The following is a 22,938-nucleotide window of genomic DNA, read 5'->3' on the forward strand; positions in this document are numbered from 1 at the left end:
TAGTGTGTGTGTTTTTCACATAAGTCAACAACAAAATATATTTTCTATGTTTAAATTATCTTTTAACCAGAAGAGCCTCATGCCTATCTACAACATGTGATCCATTTTACAAATCCAAGCCTGACCTGACCTGTGACATCATGTCTAAGATAACTTTCAAGAGTTGAGTTTTGCGCACAGAGAATGTGATGTTGAGTCTGAAATTAAAGAAAGGGGTATTTTGCAATACTTTCCGCACCAGAAAATCGAATCATCATGGTTGTTATTGCAGTCTCATCGGTCTTCCCTGACTGGATTTCCAATGAATACATTGGTCTACTGCAGACACAATATCTAACCTCAAATATACCACCATAAGGGAAAAGGAAAAAAAATAAGGTCTGGAGTCAGTGGTTTTCCCCTGATAAAGCTTCTGCAGAAATCTGTCCTAGCATTCATTAAATCTCCCTTTTAAACAGTGGGCTCTTTAGGTAGGAGGTAGTTACTGTGTATTTATAATAAGGTCAAATTAAAACATTAGATAGATCATTAGAAGGTCTTTCCTGCACTGAGTTTGTAATGTTGTAACATACACATCATAAAGCTTTCATTTCTTTGGACCACACACACTATGTGGGCACAGTTGAGGAACAAAAAGACAACATGCGTCAACGTAATGTATAATGTAAACACAAGGTTTATTGCAAATGTGCAGTTGTATCCAAACACCATAGTGAAGAACTTTTTAAGGATACTTTACAGCAACAATACCGTTATCTTTACAAAACACGTATACACTTTAGCATTAGGTACAAACAACACTTCTCCCTGTGACGTTGTACACATGGTCCTGGTTGCTTGGCTTCTGTTGCAAGACCAAAAAAAAGAAGGCAAAAAGTCTTTGGTAGCTAGAACACAACAATAACAGAGCTCTTTGAGGAAATGTGTTCCTCTCTTACTACGAACAGGCACTGTTGTCATGCCATTGTTTTCAAGTTGGCATCCGAGCGAGAACGTAAGAAACAGACCAGATACTGGACGACGCTGCTAAAATCAGGAGTGCATCTGCTGGCTCTTGTGGTTGCTCACCATCTCCACTGCTCTTCCTCCTGGACGTTTCAACTTTAGGTACATTGCAGTTACATTTATCTTTTGCTGTGAAGAGCTAGGCGTACATGGTGGGCAGATATTCCTGTCCAGTATTACAAAATAAATCTGTACAGTGCCTTTTTAGAAACCACTGATTTTTGTTCGGAATCACAAACAAAAACAGAAGATATTGCAGAATTACATTTCCCCCATAAGCAGCAAGCCCCAACTGCAGGCAATACAAGATTATATTTCATGAATTATTACAGTATATTCAGTGTACTGCAGCGGTCCACCAGCTCTAACAGGCTATACTGCATTAACCTCCACCTCTTAGCTTATCCTGTTGATTATTCTTGTTATGCTTAGATGTACATGAATACATGAGCAACACATTTTAGGCACAAGAAAGGTCCCTGTTAAGGGGCTGAAATATGCGGTTGGGAGTCCTTCAAACTTGTGTTTTTTAGATCTGAATCCACCTGATGTGGCTCTTCTTGTTGACACATGGAGGACCGTCTCAGGTTGGGTCTCTTCCCCAACACCTTTTCAAGTTAGCACCTGCAGGGCTAGCCCAATCCACACCTCTTCACTCCCAATTGCTAGAGCAAAGGGTGTTTGTAGGAAGGGTTTCGGCTAGGCAGGGAAAGCCCACCCTGCCGTCTGAAAGCAAGCGTCAGCCCTCTCTATTCTTAGCGCTTTTGTCTACATAGAGAGACTACGACAAAGAGTTTGAAGGTATCAGAGAGCGGGCCTGACTGGCACACCAGACAGAGCATCTCAAGTTCTGTGTTGTGCTGATCAGTGTCCTTTTGTGTCCCATCGATCGTTTACAGCCCCGGTGCTTCGCCCTTCATTTTCACGAAGGGTTGTCGGTGGCAGCAATTTCTTAACGATTAGGTTCAAATGGAGGTCCATTATTGTAAAGAGACGGTGGCTCTGCCCGCCCCAAAGCAGAGCCACTTATACAGCAGAGCCAGCGATGCGAGTACAGGGCAGATGCTGGTCTGGGGTCAGCTGGGCGCTCAGGTTGTCCAGCGGTAGCAGCACGTCTGTGGGGATGCGGGACTGGAACTTCTCCATCTGCTCTGGACTGGCCAGGTTCTTCAGAAGGTAGTTCTCCCGCTCCAGCTGGTTGTTCTTCTCTGCCAGCTCTTTGATCTGCTCTTTGAGGACCTCCACCTCCTCTCGCACGGCATACATGAGGTGGTTCTTGACAAGATCCTGTCATAATAGAGAAAAATAGTTGGATCAGTTTTGATATAAAAACATGAGGAAATGTTGAGGCTGATGTGCTTGGCTTTGCAGGTAATCCATGCTAAAAATATATGGCGTTTGCTGTCAGATAATTTCTGTATATCATATTTTTTCATTTACTGGCATAAAAGCCTTTGAATCAAGAGTGTTTTTAATTATTTTGTGCTGCAACAATGTTATCAATCAGTTGTTGTTTTTTTACTTATTGCTGTCATTTTCTGCACTTGTTTTCTGTGTTGTCATTTTAATATAATAAACCGTATTCTTCAAGAACATTCAACAAGTGCTGCTTTTGTGCAGAATGTATAGCATGTATTATAACTGCTCTGATAAACATAACAGTTTCTTTCAGGACAAAATCCAATCTATGAACTAGGATTTGAACACTAAATATATACATGTATTGTATAGTATAGTATAGTATATTGCAACCCATTCTCAAGTGTTTGTCTGGTGTGTGTGTTTGTTATCTGGGCTTACCATCGCCTGTTCAATCTTGTTGTCGATGGCCACAACGCTAGCACCAGAGGCACTGCAGAGAGAGAAAAAAAAGAGCCATAAATGAAAAGTTCAAAGCCACAACTGCCTCACTCATTGAAAACACTCAACACAAAACTTTTAAGAAAACAAAGAAATGTTGCTGTTTCACCCAGATAGCAGGCCTCTGGGAGTAAAACAGAAAGTGTGCAAAACAGAAAGGAAAACTGTTCAACCTGCTTCCATGAAATTCATTTTTATGTATTATTATATTTGTTTTTAATATAAACTGCAAGTGTATTGCTTTGAGGTTAAAATAGCTTTTTAGGTGATAACGAGCACACATATTGTTAGGTGAGACAGTAGTTTGGCAAAATATGTTCAAAGTCCAAGCAAATAGCAGCAGAGAGAAATATATTTGGGCACAGGGCATTAAGGCATTTTGTAAATAAAAACTTCATCACACATTGCACACGATGTGTTTTGATCCGCTTTATGAAAATACAGTACCGTTAGTTGGAGGCCTGCAGTAAAGTTTGAGTAAGTTAATTATCCGATTTATAACTAATCTAACGCATTAATTATAAATAATGTATTTTCTAAGTTATTGCGGCTGTGTCAGATATTTACCTGTTGTCAAGTTTGACCGATACAACATCTCCTCCCACAAACGAGGAGAAGAAGGAGATGGAGAAGTTGTGCAGCTGATACACGGCCACCTCCATGTCGGTTTTACTGAACATCTCCGTGCTCATGTTGAGTACCAGACTCGTTTGGATTACGCTTCTCGCCAGGTTTGCGACTGGTTGGTCACCTAAGTGATATCCGGAATAGTTTCGTCAATAGTATCGATGCACTAACTTGCTGCTGCTGTTTAGGCGCAGTGCTGTGCTGTGTCGGGTGTGAGCTTCGCCGGTAAAAACAAGCGACTGTCTGATGCTATTTCTGCCACCGGCTGATATTTGTATGACTTGCCATCTGACGTCATCTGACGCGTGCATATTTTAGTCAGGGTTGGCGGGTCGGATAGTAAGGTGCCTTTGAGTGCCGTAGGAAAAACTACATTCAGGACCCGGACCTTTATAAAAACATGCCACATTAACTTCTCACACAAATCCATGGGAGATTAACATAAATTAAGATTAGTTTGATTCAGTTCCTCTAGTATTCAAAAGGCTGATTCTGGAAACATTTGGTTATTTGGAGACTTTTACTTTATTTTACTTTTACTCTGTGGAGGCTACTAGAGGTGATTTTTCTATTGTGCTTATGATATAATGCAGAAAACAGATTACATGTAGGCCTAACACATACATGTAAAACCATATCATTTGATGCAATATAGTATACAACCTACAACTAATTTAATGCATTAATTTTAAGAGAACTGCTTTGTTTGAAGACTAATAGTGTGGGCGTTTGATTTTACCATATATGTTGTTGACACACAACTCAGATGCTACAAGAGTACTGCCATTACTTGAGCTTTATGCTTTTACTTTAATTGAAACTTTAATTCGGAACTATTTTTGTCATTAATTAAAATCTTATGGGCTCGGAACAGTCTCATAATACACACATGCACACAGAAGGATTCACACTTGTATTTCATGATCCGCAAAATGATCCACACTTGTGTTTTTCAATGCACACACAAATGTGTTCCGTTTCATATACATGTAAATACAATCCAAACACAGAAAAAAGTTTTACATATGTATTTTTGATCCACAAATATTTGTTTTCCGTTTAAATCCTCTGAACCTACAAACACAAACCGCTTTCTGTGCATGGATCGCTGTGCATTCGTGTGTGTTTTTTTTTAGACTCCCCTGACGGTCAGCCGATTCGTACTTGTAATTTCTATCATCTATAGCTAATCAGATGTCTCCTCCAGTCTAAGCCAATCACATGAGCGCGCTGCCACGAGGGTAGATTTCTTGCATTCATGACACTTACGCATTTTGCGCTGTCCGGTCAGCTCGCTAAACATAGGGCGGAGCATCAGGTGATCATGCAGTGCTGCGTGTCTCCGTCAGACTCAGCAGCTGATCTGATCTCTCTCTCGCGTCCGGTTACACTTCACTCGCGTTTATGTCCATATCGATCAGATCCAGCTCTCCTGATCAGCCTTTATAGAGAGCACCGATCAAACTATTTAGAGTGAATATCGGCCGATAATGACCGGCGGGGCTCCCCCCGTTGACAGTTCACTGTCTAGCACTGGCTTCGTAGTGCACTGATCGATTAGGCTAAGCTAACCTGTAGCTGCTCCCTCCACACTCACAACAACTTCATACAGACATAAATAAAGCAGCTGTATTCGCCATACAGGAAACACAAATTTAAAACGGTTTTGCCCGCCGTTTTTGTGTACACACAAGCATTCATCAATGGTTCGGAAAGTGGCGCTGTAACAATGTACTGAGAGTGGAGGTGTCCTGAGATTAGCTCCATGGACCTGTCAGCTCCGGACTGCGCAAAATGCGTACATGAAGCGCTACGTCATGAACGCAAGAAATCTAACCTCGTGGGGGCGCGCTCATGTGATTGGCTTAGATTAGAGGAGACATCTGATTGGCTATAGATAGAAAAAATTACAAGTACGAATCGGCTGGACGTCAGGGGAGTCTCAAAAAACCCACACACGAATGCACAGCGATCCAAGCACAGAAAGCTGTTTGTGTTTGCAGGTTCAGAGGTTTTAAACGGAAAACAAATATGTGTGGATCAAAAATACACATTTAAAACTTTTTTCTGTATTTGGATTTTATTTACATGTATATGAAACGGAACACATTTGTGTGTGCATTGAAAAACACAAGTGTGGATCCGGAAATACAAGTGTGAATCCTTTTGCGGATCATGTAATACAAGTTTGAATTCTTCTGTGTGCATGTGTGTATTATGAGACTGTTCTGAGCCCATACAATCTTATTTAAAATAGAGTTTCCATCACTGTGTTAACAAATACTACAGATTATACATATAAAAAGGGATATTTCTAAAATGAGATATATATTATATTTATCTATAGATATAAGGGTTTGATTGACAGCTGAGGATTGATCAACAACTAATCAAGACAACAAAATAAAGAATTATTAATAATAATTACAAAACATATAATAATATAAAGTGTTAACAGTCAACTCTAAGTATCTTTCCATTTTTTTTCAGGCCATGACAACGGTACCATGAAGTTGCATAAGATATATTATTAGTAAACAACATCGACGCTTGAAAGAACGAGTTGACGGGGAGCATTTGAACGCACCATCCCTTATGCCCTGCTTATGAACTTTTCCTCTGCCATTGCCACATTGGTTTCTGCAGTTAACGGTTAACGGTTAACCCACAAGACGTAAACATATTCGATGCAACAAACAACATCATAACAACCTCCAACACAAATGTAATTACATGGTCTGCATGAATAGGTCACTCGTATATTGCCTACAGAAGTCAATATGTCAACCGAGATGATGCATGCTGCAATAATTTGTATCATCTGATGTTCACGGGAATCAATGAACTTGTCATAGAAGCGATTGTGTGCAATCTAAAAGGATTAGTTTAATAGTTTTGTATTTGCCTGGTGTACAGTTTCACAACTCAGAAAACGTTTGCAAACTATGCTTATTACTTACACTGTTGTTGTAGCAATCAAATACATTTGTTCCCATCACTTTACTGTTGTTTGTTACTGTCTGTATGCTGCACACGGTACTCTGCAAATGTACTTTTCCACGCTCTCCTGGTACATTTCCCCTCAGTCTATGTCTGACCTCTATCGGTCTCTACTGGTAGACCTGCAGAATACACCGGCCCGTTGGGGAAGTTATTAATGACTATAGGCTGTTCCTGGACACAGTGTTACCGACGGAATTTTCCGTCACCTTTTCCTGCCTTCAGACATAAAAAAAAATCCAGGTTGTTTTTATAGCTTGGACAATTATGGAACATTTTCAATGGGCAATGTAGACTCGTTCTTTTATTTATTCATTAACAGTGTTCACATGTTTTTAGCGTAAGGCTTGTTTTTTTAGTTTTTTTTTTTTTATCAAATTCATTGATGTAAAGTGTCTTTAGTGAAGGGTATTTTTATTATATGTACATATGTACATATGTACGTATATGTATGTATGTATGGCTCGACCAAAAATCGTTTAAAAATGTGCTATATAAATAAAACTTGATTTGATTTGATTTGAAATTCTAGATCACCCTAATGTGTGGAATAGCAACAAAGCAATTTAGGACTTTTCTGGGTAACACAGATATATATATATATACCACCACATATAGTATACAGTTTCAATATCCATTGATTTGGAGGGCATACAAGACCTACGCAAAACATAAAGCACTGTTCTCTTTTTGTATGAGATCTTCATATTCACATAGTCTATTGAACTTGCAACATTAATGAGCATTCTGCAGACTGTTATCAACCATTTGTAGTAGAAACCGACCTCTGGGAAAATACATAACTGCTGTTATCTTTCTTTTCACAGGAATTTCCACTGAGTATTGGCAGCTCTATGGAGCAATAGATGTTGTTTTCAGTGAGGCGTTCATGCAGGTTTTATTAGCTTTAATATAATTGCTCGGCGCCTCTTAGCTGTCATATTACGTTCCATTTTGCTTTTACGATTATCTGATCCAATACTGATAATAATCCAATTAAATTGCTATTAGAGAGCCTCTGTTGCACAACATTGTTTTCTTCCAAAGCACCAACAACATGTAGAATATTACCCGCTGCTCAAATGAACGTTTATGGAAATTCTCTGCTGAGTGGGTCCGCAGAGAATAGTAGCCATTAAATGTGGTTAATTGCGTAACCCATAGACTCTAAATACACAATTATTGGATATATTGAATTATAGATTTCATAACACAAATACATGTTTTGCGCATTTCCTAAAGGTCACACCACACAGAAACATTAAACACGAACATCAAATGACCAAAAGCCTGCATCTTTCTGACTCTTTCTCGAGCAAACTATGTTGTACCACATTTTTGGAGTGTTCCGTTGTGTAACAAAATAATTAGAGTGGAAAGGCTGACTTTTAGTAGGCCTAACAAGCCTAAGCAGAAAGCACATGGACTGTGCATTAGGCCCCATAGTGCCTGTCGTCTCAGATTTTGTACTGTGAAAGTACAGCTGCCAGGTTTAATATCAAGCTCTGCTCTGGCGATGAGAGGCTGGTGAATTACCTTACCCTGCTGTGATAGTCCCACTTAGGAAGGGGAAGTCACACCGATTGCCTTTGGCTCTGCTGAGATGCACAGAAAGAAACTACAGACAGTGGGGAGCCTTCATGCACGGTACAAGTAAAACATACCTAATAAGCCACATGTTGTAAGAAGACAGTGTAAACTAGAATGTACACAATCTTTCTACCTGCTCTATTTACAGTTTAAATATTGCTCCAACAAAAATCCTAGCAAGTGTCGGACATTTTCACAGAACATAAGCAATTAGTATCTGTATCTCATAGCTTGGCCAGTGCCACACTGTGACCTACGCCGTCTTTTCAGGAAATAAAGCCCTTTAGATTTCTGAGAAACTCATTCTGCCCGACCATGGAGGGAACGTGCCCAATCCTGTGAGTCACTGCAGGGCTAGGCGATGGGCCACAATTTATATCCCAGGAGCCTTTATAATACTGTGATTCATCTGCACCATTGGCTGAAGAGAAACGAAGCAAAGACATGCAGCCAATGTCTCAGCTTTTGTTGTGAGCAGATGTTGAGGGTTTTGACACAACAAATTCAACATGAACACATTATAGCTCAAAAACAAAGACACTGGTCATCAAATTGTGATGATGGTTTCCTTTTCTTTTTACTGCAAGTGTCCCACATGCGCTCTCAGAATTAGGAATACATGGCGTGTATGAGAGTGTGTCCTGAGAACACGCAGCCCTGCCATAACCTGCAGCCAGAGGCCGTCTCAGAGGAAGCTGTCGGTGAGGGCAACAGGAGCGGTAACAACCAATGAATACTGAACACTATACACACACGAGGACACCCAGAGGCACTCATTATTATCACATCACCTATAAGTCTCCTGAGTGAATCGAGGCACATGGCCTTGGTCTTGCTCCTGAGGTTTTTCAATAAATGTAACAGGCTGTCAATTCCTGCCCTTGGATTGCATGTATAACCTCATGTGATAGGTGTATCAAACATTAAGTGCATGCAGAGGATGTTGACAGGACTGGCATTGTTATTCAAGGGCAGCCTGCTTTCAATCCTGCAGCCAGCAATCATTAGAGATGCAAAAGTTGTCTTTCAACAACATGATCATCAAGGTTATTTGAGAGAAAATATGATATTCAGTGACATAGCAGCTTGTTAAACACAGAAGCAGAGATGTTACAGCTTCATTTCCTGTCCTGTTTAGTTCTCTATTTGGCAAGATTGAACATGATGGAAAACAGTTTCACCGCTGCCATGCATGAATTGTAATCCAGCCATTTCGTGACAAATACTCCACCCACCACTCTACATCATTCAGACGCTGACACATTGCCGTTTAACATCCATCTTCTCCTGAACTGTCTTTAATGTGCACATTTGTCACTGACACTCATCACTGTCATGGCAGATGTCTTCTCGCACACAAGATAAACTCTGACTTTCCCCCACTTACCGCCGATCTGGCTTCTTGAACAGACTCGGTGAGTAAGGTGGCGAGTAGCTCATAGCTCTCTCAGGATAGCTGAAGTGCTGGTAGTGGCAGCAGAATCGATGGGGCGGTTCGGCCAGGCGGAGGGCGCACACCGTCCTTGGAGATGGTGGCAAAGCCCCGATGGGCACACATGCACTGGGACGCGACTGAGAGTGTCCCATCTTGGCTAACAAATGAAGGGGACTGAACAGCACAGAGCCCTTTGACTGTTTCCTCACGGTTCTGCTGTTGTTTGTTCTCAGCTACTGTGTTCTCAAAGCACAAAGAGACGATTGAGCACTGGCAATACCTCTGGATATGCAGTCATAACTGTGGGTGCTATGCTCTGACTGGCACTCGTATGATGTGTGTCCAATTCAGTGGAACACAATGTCCAAGAGGCACAATGAAAATGACAGTTTCCTGTAAAGGCGCCATCTCAACTCTGTTGAATTGTCTGTTTCAAGCAGATAGAGCAACATATCTTTCTCAAAGTGTACCTGAAAATCAGCATGCCTCTCTCCATAGCTCATTCTGTGGTAATATGTGTAATAAAAAACATAATTGGGCCATTGTTCATGATGCTAGCAACTTGTTCTCCATAGTATGACCTTATTCGGCAATAGATTTTCCAGGTCATTAGAGGCAGCAAAATAATAGGAAACTGAGTTTTTGCTCAGGTTTTATAGCTCCTTACAGCAAATAAATTATTTCACCACTACTTAGAGCTTGTTTTTAAAATCATGCCTTGACAGATCATTTAGTTTAGTGGTATTGTATGCAACAATTCAAATAGAGTGTTCACAATCCCTATACACTTTTAAACTGTGATTAAGTAGGTTCGTCAGTTTCAGTAAGCCTGCTGTGTCATGAGGGTTGTAATTAATCTACTAATGTTTAAAGAGCTTTTGCTGCTGGTTAAGGTGTAAGCAAAAGTAAGCCACCCACACCCGGATTAAACTGCTATCAAGGTTGACAGTTCTGCCTTTATTTGTCGCTTCTCTGTCTGCATTTAATCCATCTTTTTGGTAAGTGATATTTTGGGTTATTGAGTTTACGGATTGTGTTACACAGATGCAGTGGCGAGCCGTGACTTTTATACCTAGGCCCTCTGACCGCCAACCCTTCCCTCGAAAAAAAAAAAAAAAAGAGTTATTACGTCACATTGTATACTTCAGCGGAATATCAAAACAACGGCCCGGGGTGCAAAACGCATCAATGACAGCGATGACCCTAACCCTAATACCACACAAAACAACACCTGTAAATAACCCAATTTGTGTTCTTTGAAATTGAAAAGGATGTTGCATTGTGTTTGTTACTTTGGTTGCAGTTGTATGTCTTAAGTCTAATTTGGCATGCTTTTATTTTTAAGGCGAGTTTACGCTGTTGACAGGAAGTTGTTGTTGCTATGCCTCACAATGCCGTCGTGTGTAGCCATCGTATTATAGTATGATGACACCGAAATTGCATTTATTGCACAACAAAATCATGTAAACATATTATAAATAAATTGAATTTAGGTTAACTTCCTGTTTTATTTAGATGCTTTTATTTTGAAGGCGAGTTTACGCTGTTGAACGGAAGTTGTAGTTGCTATGGAAACAACATGACGGAGATAAGTAATATCTTCTAATCTACATATAAAGACGGAGAAATTAAAGAATAAAGTGTATGTTTAAATGTTAGCACCCCCCGAAGAGGCACACGCTCTTAGGTTGAGTCTGGATTAATTCTAAATCATCAGTAAAGTCTACGACCATATTTTCGTGTGTGGTTCGGGTTCCATCGTGTGGTCTATAGGCATCGTACTTGCTTCGGCTGTTGCTTGGCTTTTGACCAAGTTCGAGGCCATCTTCGTGCGAAATTCACAATTCCTTTGCTCATTGGCCCTTATCACTACAAATGATTTGATGTAATATTTGGTGCCATTAAGTTATACATTCAGAGCAAAAACTAAATGTCTGCAGTATGTCAACTAAAAACCATAAAGAGCCTTTAAAAAGGAGATTCTAATTTTACCTCTGGAAGAATACGAATATTTATAGAAAAATATTAGATTCATAGCAATGTAGGTTTTACATGTATATACAATTGTGTTGGGTTTATGTAAGCAGACACCCTCGAAGTCAACACACTGTGATCTATTTTATCTTGTAGCTGTGGAATTGAGGGTGCACTCAGTTCAGTTTCTAACAATTACTGATCACAATCATAAAGCAGTGTTATGTTTTGGATCGGTTCAGCGTCATGTCAGTAATCTTGCACAGAATTGCTTTCACTGGGCCTGTTAACACCCATCATGTCAGGAGCACTTCATTAAAAATGTATACCAAACAATCCTTTTTTTCCCGGTTGGTCATTTAAACATTTAATTTTCCCTTTTTTATTTTCTCTTCTTCTCAAATTGACTGAAGTTTAAGTTGGGAAAAACATTCATGGCCTATATCCTATTAATACTTGTCGTTAGATATCTAAATGGTTGACATCATAGATACTGTATGTCTATTTACAGATACTGCTAACCAAAGGGAGTTTCTTTTTCTGCCACACAAGTAGTACTTATAGTGACAGCAGGAAAAAAACAAAGTCGCTGAGAGGCTGAGGCCGGGCCTGTTTGCTATTGTGTGACACGCTACCAAAAACCCCCCTTGAGATCAAAACTCTGTTGAAATATAATTTAATGAAAACTGGGATGATCAACTTATTATCCTTAGACATTGTTTTAATAATCAAAGCAATCATTAAACTTGCGGTCAACAAAAAGTACAACGAACCTGTGTCAGTGTCACCCTCTCTTCCACACAAACACACCTCACGCAGGTGAACAGGATTATAATGAATGCCGCCCATATCCATGTGACCCAAGCCAACCAATCAATAGTGATCATATTGCTATACACGCGTCATGTCTCCTACTGTACTTATGTTCTCACACATGTTACCAACACTGTCTGAACAAACAAGGGAAGTCACATAACACACATCCAGGAGAACTGCAAGTGTACTGTAAGTGACAAGGCCATTCATGGTGTTATTATGTGGTTTGTTTATTTACTGACGTTGTTTTCCCTAAATCTGAAGAAAAGAAGCACATGAATGAAGGGTAGAGAGAAAAATGTCTGTCATACCATTAAATGTTGGCAGAGATGTTGTTTATGATTTGCATTGCAGGAAACATAAACATCTCTTCCCCTGTTCTGTATCCCTTAAGTAAGACATTTAATTAGTCCCTTGATGAAGGATCTCCTTTGCTAGGTTTTAGTATCTTCATTTTATTCATTTAATTTCAATCTTTATAGATTAGAACAGATAAAAAAATAAACAATAACAAATGTGAAAAACAGAATAACGTATTGTTAAAATACAGTATTTATCCACATTCATGATAATATTTATATATTCAACAAAAAAAGTTTTCTTATGAATAATAAATCATATATTTCCGAAAGGGAGAAGGAGGAAGCAAATGCTTATTAATTCCCACCCCTTACTTGATCAATGATTGTCCTTTAAATCATTATGCAAGTTATTCCTACTTACATTCCTGTGTGACTTGCTAAAATGTTTTCATTGCGAAAATAAGACAGGATCTTCTCCTCACTTGCCTTCATTTCTTTTCTTGAGATAACACAAAGGACCACTTTAATGCTTAATTTCAAATTAATTTCAGTTGATACAAAGTGATACGAGTTCACTTACAGTAGCCTTCACTGCACTTAATAGCAGTTTACAGCAGGACAAGCAGTCCTGTAGCTAATGGTGCAGTGTGCAGTGAATTGCATTTAACAAGCTTGGGGACCATCTGGCACCAGGCTGTAATTCAGCAGAAGTCTACCAGCTTCAGGCCATAATGTAAAGATTTACCTTGTCCTATAACAGGGAGAATGTCCTGGTTAAATTTACTGTGAAAATACTGTAGAGCAGAGACCCAGAGGAGTGTGTTAGGGGAATATCTCAGTGTGGTGAACCCCTGTCATGCTAAATTCATCCCTCAACCCCACACCCACCTAAGAAGAAATAACAGTATGTTCTACGTCATATGATTCCCATCTGTGTTTCAGTGCAAACATGTGTTCAGGAGTTTCTCTGCTATGGCTGTTAAGGGATTATACTCTCAGGATGTATTTAAGTGGTCTCACTAATGGCTCTGTGGATGCTCTTCAAAAGGTCAAAGGTGGACGCAATTGGCCATGCAGTGTTAAAAAGCTGTGGACTTTTTATTAGCTGTGTCAAAGCGCTGACTATACGGGTCACCTAGTTAACCACAATCTTTGAAGGGAAAGCTGTTTGACTGCGCATCATTTTTGGTCGGGTTTAATACTGTAAATACACATCACCTAAAGTAAAACAGGGTAAAGCATGATGTGTTTACATACAAAGTATCTTTAGTGATACTCAAACGACTATCCAAAACACACATGTCTGCCACTTTGCATGACACCTGTGATAAATACACTGTCGGCTGGATCACGTCCCAGGACAAAATGTTACAGAGTTCAGTGCCATCTGTCCATGTTCACGTGCCTGTGTTACTTTAGCGAACTGTGGACTGCTCAGCTGTCGTAGTTGCTGTTGATCCTCTATGTGTATCTCTATGTCCAATCTGAGTCACTCAGCTGTGGAGTGTTGACATCCCACCAGGGTACATACTGCCCTGAAATCCATCAAACGACTGTCATTGCAGAGAAAAATGAAAAATCTACTGTATGTGCTGTGAAGTTGTCTAAAACACCAAATTGGCAAAGCAGTGGGGTGGAAACTGCAAGCTGTGGCATCTGATGATCTTTAATATGCTACAATTTTCAATGTCATAACAAAAATGGTTTTGGCACATCACTAAGAAGTTGGCAGTGTCTGAGCAGTACATTATTTATTTATTTTACCTTTATTTAACCAGGATAGGTCTCATTGAGATTAAAAATCTCTTTTTCAAGAGAGTCCTGGCCCAAGAAATTAATATCAGTGCAAAGCAAAAGCTGTTTATAAGGCATTGTCTGTGCTATAAGTAAATACAGTTTCTAAATGAAGGCTGTGCTTCTTTTAAGCAAATGACAAAGACAATCCACAATGAAAAATAACTTTGAGAATATATTTTAGAGCAAAATAACAGTGTGATGGATGAATCAAAACAAATAATAAGCTATTTTATTGCTTCATTTATTTTGGGAACTACTAATAAAATCCCCTTGCGCAGTCTTTGAAATATGAAAGAATCAGGATGATTATCTCGTTGTTTATTATTAATATCACCTCTTTCTGTATTCTCTCACATTTCTCTTCTTCTCCCAAAGAAAATGTATTTCTCCCCTGTCAACCTCTCCCTGTTTCCATATCCCCACCCTCCTCGTCTTTTTGCAGCCGTGTGCCTGGCTGAGCTTGCAGCTGTGTGACCCAAGTGAACGGCAACTGGGACAACACTGGAGGGAGCTGGACCCTCAGTCAGACGTCCCCTGATGTATGTTTGTGTGCTTGCTTGTGTTTTTGTTTGCCCGTGTGTACGTCGATGCGTGCGGTTCTCCACACACTCGCATCTCATGCACGCCTGGCCTCGTCAGCACGATGTGGATTTAACTGGATGACAGGCACCCTGCTAACTATCGCTGTCAGTGTCATCCAAACACAGAATCGTTCCCACAGACTCCTGCAGGCTCCTCCGCTGAGCGCTGAAGCGAATCCAAAGTCACCTGTGAGGTGACGATGGAACAACAACTCATTTCCCACGGACCATTGAAGACAAGTCATTGACGGTCATTGTTGAAGGAAAGTTCCTTAACAGCCTAAATGAGTTGAATAATATTACAATATGACCAAACTTAAAATATTTTAACTAAATTATAGTAGTAAAAGTTCAAATAATACATGCACAAATAACTAAATATGGACTATTTTGTCAAGCATTTCCTAATACATTTTGTAACTAATTTGCATTTTGTGCTATGTGTTAATCGTTTTCATAATGAATCATGCTCATGAAACATTGTCATCTAGTAAAAATTACTCTTTTTGAATCCGTTCAAAAGGAAAACTTCAAATATATCACTCATTTCTTGCAAAGTCACCTTCAGAATCGTATATGTTTAACATATGTGTGTCTAAAGCCTCAAAGTCAGAGATAGTAGTGGCCTGCGTTTCAACGAAGTTGCTCATTTTAGCCTGAGGACATTTCATCAGCTTCCACTGATCTCTACAAGCCAAGTGAATGGTATTATTCTCCTTCAACAAGACCACAGGAATGACTCGGATCATAATTCAATCAGCTTTCCTATTTCCACACAGCATGCTCTGTCTCAAGCAAGAGAGCTGTGAATCTGAACTGTAATGAAGGAATAACAATTGATCTACAGGGGGTCTGTATGCCCACTGCATATATAAAGCCACTCTGTAGTATTCGTGGCAGGTGAAACTATTTAGCGCCCTCAAATGGAAGCAAAATGTTAAAGGATATCATTTTTTGTAATACCTTATAGACTTTACACTATCTATAGGCACACACAGAGGACACTTAACACTGTGTTTAGAGACAGAATAGAAAAGTTAATAAAAAGTAGACTTTGACCGCGGTTCTGAATGTACTCTCCAGATCTAACGTCCACTCCAGGGATCCTGCCCCTGGTTGTTGTGTTTAAACTTGGGGCGACTATTGAAAACAGATTGATTGCTGCAGACACAGTATCTGTGCGGTCGGACATCAAGCGACGCTGCCTTCATATGTAAATATGCACATAAATTTAGCCAAGCTATGTCGTAATAAAACCATTCACAGGCCACTTTTTACTTTCTCTCAAAGAGGGACCTGATATAACTCTGTGAAGGGTTACATCAGGGGGCTCATGTATATTCAGCACCTCCAATAATTCTCCCTTCCAAATAGCATCACAAATGAAAACCATTCAAGTTGGAGTCTGAAAAACCACAGGGGGATAAGCCTGTGCCGTCCCACAGAGGTACAGTTTGGTTCTCATGCAAACAGAGAGGAGGGCTGGAGACGGAGAGAACACGGTGTACGCAGTGTTTCCTCACTGAAGATCCCCTACTGTCAGGGGACGGACGGAGACAGACTGAGGACGGGGCCAGATGTGCGGGCCCCATTCCACTGAGTCTCAAAAGGAAATATGTTGGCATTTAATAGAAGAATGCTTCAAGAAAACATTAATTAGAAAGTGCAATTAAGGAAGCCACATATTTTTAAGGAGAAACACTTAAATGTATATCCAGATGTCGGCCACCCCTGTGAAGACTGTAAACAAAATATGTCCAGGCTGTAAACGCACTTATTTGTTACAACCATCATAAAGTAATGTGATAAAGTCACGATCAAGCATTTCAACATTAAACTGTTCATTACTGTATTATCTTTACTTCACACTATATCAACAGGCATATATGGTTATGAAAATATTAATAGAGTAGATGTATGTTTTCCTGCCAGAAAGATATTTTTCATATTGTAATATCAAGTCAAATAAGTAAATCTTCTTGTTTGTCTTGAATTCTACGTTGATATCAGTTTAATTAAGCTTCATCAATGTGTTTTTTTTTCATTTCTCACACTTAATACCTACAGTAATAGTGTATTCCTACATCTGCCTTGTATCAATAGTGTGTAGGCTACTTTATGCGTGCCTGAAAGAACATCTTTAATTCATGATATGCAGTTGTATAACAAACTGTAGGGCCCCCTACTAGCGGTATGCTACAGTACATTTGTCACTGCATAGACAGTTTATGTAAGTTGGATCCAACAGTAGAGATTCCCACATGGCTTTTCATTAACTAAGATTCACTCCCTGATGTGCTGTAGAACTGTACAAAGTGTGTTATAATTAAGTTATGTGGAATGTACTAAATATATACACATATTCTAATTGATTTAGTGTATGAGGCTGTAGCCATGTATCCCTGATCATCATTAAAGATTCTCCAGACCTCATGTATCCAGCTCTTGTTATTGCTTATGAATGGCATCAGTTCAGCAGGCCGGATCGTGCAACACAAGAGCACTATTTCAGGATGGGAGTCAGCAAGGGGAAGGATCAGGATCAAAAGCTGTTGCGTGATCCAAATAAACCGGGAACATGGTGATATCCAGCACCGTCAAGTGCTGCGCCGAGAGGTTGTTTGGGAGTGGACAGGAACCCAGCATATCCTGCCTTCAAAAGGCCCGAACGCCTTCCCCTCACACAAAGACGCAAGTCTCATAAGCTTTACTGATTGGTCCTGATGTTAGGGTTTTTTGTCAGTTTTTTGGTCATGCTCCATTTGCGGACGTGCATTAGGGTTAGGGAGAAGGAAACAAATAGGAACTTTTCTTCGGGATGTTTGGGTTAGTCAAAGAAATCGTACAAATTCAATGTGAGACAGAACCTCACATTGACTAAGAAATCATGTGAATAAAATAAACATATAAGCAGTTTCACAAAACATTGCATTTACTGGGGTTAGAGAAGCCACTTCCATCAGTGTAATTTTCTGGCTACTTTGAGAGCGACTGTGAAAGAAACAAATGAGTAAAGCTCAACTCTTTATAAAGGCATTTTTCTTGAAAACACTTCCCAGCATCTGCAAATTGAGAATGTCGCTTTGTAATAAATGCAAATGTTTGAACTGAGCAAGTGCTGTAGCTGCTGAATAATGACACTAATGGTGTCACTTTTTTGCAATTTGCATAAACAAAGTGGTTTTGAATAATTGCACATTTGTTGTGAGGTTGCAACAAGTCTCATAGGAAAATGTTATCTGCTTGTTAAATACAAACATGAGTTAATGTGAGGGATTAAAGCCAGTATTAATTTTCACCTGAATTTGATTTCCATGAATAAAATATTCTCTTTAAACTTAAAGTTTGTTCAGAAGACGAATAGCTGAACGCAAAGATAAGGTTCAAGATCCCTTCTGAGAAACAAACAGGAAATACTTCCACTTGAAGTGACTCTTGAACTTGGAGTTACTCAGAGTACACGGGACAAATTGTCTTTTTTAGATGTCATTTTCCTGGTTTCCAAGCTGCACAGAAGAGTGAGTAAACACGACCTGCCATCCCAGTCATTGTATAAAGGCTCGGGTAAACAATGTAGGCCAAATTGGCCTCCCTCCAACGTGTACCTAAGAGGTCCAAAGTTCACTTATAAAACCACAGTACACTCACGTATCTGTTCTGCACGCACGCAACACTCAGGTGCAACCGTTCTTCCATGCAAGTAAAGAAGTGAATTCAAGCGTGGATTACTGAGAGACCCATAAGGGCATGCAAAAAGGACAAACATGCACAAAAATATGTAGATACAGAAACAGAAACTGATTTGTATGATATTCACACTAATTTGCTTCCATTGACGTAAGAAGGTGAAGCATACACACACACACACACACACACACACACACACACACACACACACACACACACACACACACACACACACACACACACACACACACACACACACACACACACACACACACACACACACACACACACACACACACACACACACACACACACACACACACACACACACACACACACACACACACACACACACACACACACACACACACACACACACACACACACACAAGTACTTTGTGCTCTGTGTTTTTGTCTGTCCGGACGTGTCGTTTTACAGCATTTGGCAGCCACTCACATTCTTCTTCAGCTTGACACCTTTTGTAGGAATGATCTCTTTTTACAATGGATTAAATACAATTTAGAAGGAAAAGTTATTGGAGATTTAAGAATTAGCACTGCTAGGAGCTGACGTAAAAGAAAAATGGAAATTTAATCAGAAAGAAGTCGTTCTTTGGTATCAATCAAAACAGCCCTTTAGCATCTGCATGGTAAATGAACAAGAACAAGATGATGGTTATGCTTGTGATTTGTCTAATGGAAGCTGAGGGTGACTTCAAATCTGTAATCAGATCTGGCATTTTGACAATGAGACGTGCACAAGAGCTCTTTATTATTTTGCAGATGGACAGATTTGCTGCTCACGTAAGTATTGTTTTGGAGCCAGTGAGATGTCATCTTATCTTGATACCCGAATCACAGAGTTCATCGAAGGAAAAGGTTCCCACCAGCTTGGTTACAGATTCAGCTTTGTATTGGCACAGCAAGGTGAGGGAGTACAAACTATTCAAACGTGTTCCTTTGGAAAGCAATTTTAAACTATCAAGAGAATATATTAGAAAGAGGAAGCGACAGATGGAGGTCAATGAGGTCAAGAACTCAGTCAGTGCACTCCGGAGCAGCATACAGATCTGCGTTTGTTTTTGGCTTCCACCCTGCAATAACACAAGAGCACACTGCAGTGCATTTAAAACTGGAGGAGAATTCCCAGCTTAGCTTTGTTGTTTCAGACTTATTGCACACAACAGCAGCAGGTGTCAGTGAGTTTGTTTTAGAGTTTTGCTAAATCTTAATAAATTATCTGCCTGCAATCAAACTGTTGATCATTCTGTCATTCTAACTGTGTTGTAACAAAAGTATTTTGGCCAATTCATTTTATATTGCCACATTTCTTGGGATCCAGGTCGTTTAAATGTCACAATGTGAGATTTATCGTTATCTTTACAAATGCTCACAAAGATAACTGTATTTTAAAAAACAAAACACTTTTTGCATCTGGCCTTCTTTGTTATTAAAATTAATTAACCTGGGAATCATAAGTGAACCAATGTCAGTTGAGCTATACACGCTATTTTGAGGAACTATTTAAGGATTTGCAGAACTGAAACTAAAATTAAAAGTCTCATACACACAACTCCTGACCTGCACACACACCAGGTTCTTGCACACGGTTATTATCTTTGTTTTTCCATGAGACTGATTGTTTTTATCACACCAGTTTAATGTGGTGTGCTTTCTTGGTGAGACTATAATTATATCCCAACCGCTGAGGAAGTAGCACGGTGTGGCGCCTGCAAGGTACCTGCCAATCTTTACAACAGAGACATCGCTTCAAACCTCAAATTGGGAACATTATGTCCCTTAAATATTGGAGTTGATCATATCTGAATGTATCTTGCCAATGAGGGGGTTTTAGCCGTGTCACTTTTGTGTCTTGCCTGCCACCTTGTGCACAGTCATTTGTCCTGCTATCCGTGTCATCTGTCTTGTTTGTTTTGGTTCTCTCACTCCCTCTGTTCTTCTTCTCTGTCTGCGCTGCACGCCTCCTCCTCTTACAGAGGTTGTTATTCCTGTCTTTCACATAGTCTCTGCGCAGTAAATCGTATTTGACTGGTGTTCTTCAGGGCAGCCCAACCTGGCACGAGATAGTTATCCTGTCTCTGACCTCCCTCATCATAAAGTTGTTGTCTCGTACACGCCTGCCTATATTTGGCACAGGTGTGGCTGTACAGAGCCAGTATGTTACTGAGAACTGAATCTGGATGACAGGTTGGTGGGGTGATTGTTAAACAACAGCGCCCTTATGCAAGATGAATTTAGATTCCTGTGTTTACTCTACAAGTGAACCATGGCTGAGTGCTAGCATAAAGAGAGAGTGCTGTCGTAACATGCCCGTACCCTATTGTGAAAGAAAATGAAAATAAAACATTTGGGAGGCATCTTCTTCTTTCTGTTGAGCAGATAATAGGCAACACACACACACACACACACACACACACACACACACACACACACACACACACACACACACACACACACACACACACACACACACACACACACACACACACACACACACACACACACACACACACACACACACACACACACACACACACACACACACACACACACACACACACACACCAACACACTCACACTCATACACACAGGAACTTATGTGACATTTTGTGTGACAAGCCATTGTGTAAGAACATATACAAATACTATACTGCATATGCCATGTACAGCACATTTATGACCTGTGTTCAAACTGATTAAAGACTTCGTGACACGCCCATGCCAGTTTAGGAAGTACTGCAAGAAATGTATTTTCCTTTAACTTGAAGATATAGGGAACCACATATTCAGGCAATATGTCCTCCATTTTGCTGAAGTAACAGTAAAGCAAACATCCTCAGAACTGAAAGCATATAGGAAAAACTTGATACTCCCAATGGGTGTCCAATTTCTTATCTGATAATGCACACTACATGCCCGTTGACAGATTCGAAGGTTAACCGATTGTAGGTTTAATTTTATTACTGCAGAATATTAACGATAATGTTTTTTGTTTATTTTTTCTATTTTCTCTCAGCTCTTATAACAAATCTGTCTGACAATGTGAAAAGTAAAACCACAGTCGGACATATTAGTGCAATAACAAGAATCACAATAACAAGGATCTAAGGTGTTGCCTTTCCTCAGTTCACCAGATACTGTGTGCCTGATGACAGCCCCTCTCTTTGTATCAAAGACTGAGCAGAGAGCTACCAAACACCGAAACAGGAAAATGCAAAAATGAGGAAGAGAAAAGGAGAGGAGGAGGAGGGGGAGGGAGGAGGAGAGGGCGTTCACAGCTGCTGTTAGTGTTTCCTCTGATACAAGCCTTGGCTGTACTCCCAGTTCTTTAGGTAAACTGTCAAAAAACATGGTTACCTTGAGTAATGAGCTTTGGCGTGCTGGTGTAATAAAGTCTTGATTTGGCTAAGACACAAAATCGAAATAATAAATGATTCTCTTTTGGCTTGGAGTTTACACAATCAGCACAAAGTTGTACCTGAGACTTTATTCAACACGTTCTTCTGGCAGGTTATGAAAATAAACATTACATTGTAATATAATATAACCGTAGAAAAAAGGAATAATAGTCTGGTGTGCAAGATCAAATCCGCAACTGTGTTTATTAGACGACACATTTTAAAGCTTGTTTGAGGGATTTTGTGCAGGAGAAACAGTACAGACATTTGCAAAATGTGCTAGCCTCTTATCATGGTGTCGAGATGACAAGCTAAATCTTTAACCCGTCCCACTGCACGTCTCATTGTGTTAGTGACAGCGATGCCAATGACTGTTTGGACTATAATTGCTGGGCAAAGGTTTTTAAAATTACTTTGTATTAGTGTTGTTACCATTATGGTCCCGGTAGAAACCTTTAAACTACATTCAAGATATTTGCACATGTAGTTTAGTATTGATCTTTTTAACATCACAAATCTCATAATATGGATTTCCTGAAGGATCATTCACAAAATGCTTGTTATGTGTTCCCATTCAAGTTGAACTATGGCGTTTGTTTCCATCCGCCTCAACACAATGCCTGTATAAACGCTAACATGAGAAGGTAAATGAGAGCCTTACCTACAAAGACAGGCCCCAGGAGACCCGCTTAGCGAGCTGTTATCAATGGCCTAGATATTACTGCACTCATGGGGACAAGCGCTGTCTCGTCTGAATCTGATATCCCCTTCAAGAAAGTATATTTGAATATGAATGGGAGGAAGTATCCTGCTAGTATATCAGTTCATTTTTTTTATTTTATATC

The 22,938-nt window shown here is 39.9% G+C and overlaps 1 protein-coding gene across 3 annotated transcripts in view; it reads right to left on the minus strand.

The window, feature by feature from the left end:
- Positions 1 to 653: 653 nt before the first annotated feature.
- The window catches only part of tsc22d3 (TSC22 domain family, member 3), a 36,421-nt gene continuing 14,136 nt past the window's right edge, over positions 654 to 22,938 (minus strand). Inside the window, exons 1-3 of one of the 3 annotated variants that reach the window (XM_079668935.1) lie at positions 9,470 to 9,699; positions 2,806 to 2,857; positions 654 to 2,292 (exon numbers count right to left, since the gene is read on the minus strand). In XM_079668935.1, coding sequence (XP_079525061.1) covers positions 2,032 to 2,292; positions 2,806 to 2,857; positions 9,470 to 9,669 — 513 coding nt within the window. In that variant the 5' untranslated portion in view covers positions 9,670 to 9,699 and the 3' untranslated portion in view covers positions 654 to 2,031. Of the gene's footprint in view, positions 2,293 to 2,805; positions 2,858 to 3,432; positions 4,369 to 9,469; positions 9,700 to 22,938 lie in introns of those variants that run through there. The other 2 variants (XM_079668936.1, XM_079668934.1) reach the window with 2 other exon arrangements.

Source organism: Notothenia rossii (genome assembly GCF_949606895.1).
Source record: "Notothenia rossii genome assembly, chromosome: 3".
Classification (NCBI taxonomy): Eukaryota; Metazoa; Chordata; class Actinopteri; order Perciformes; family Nototheniidae; genus Notothenia; species Notothenia rossii.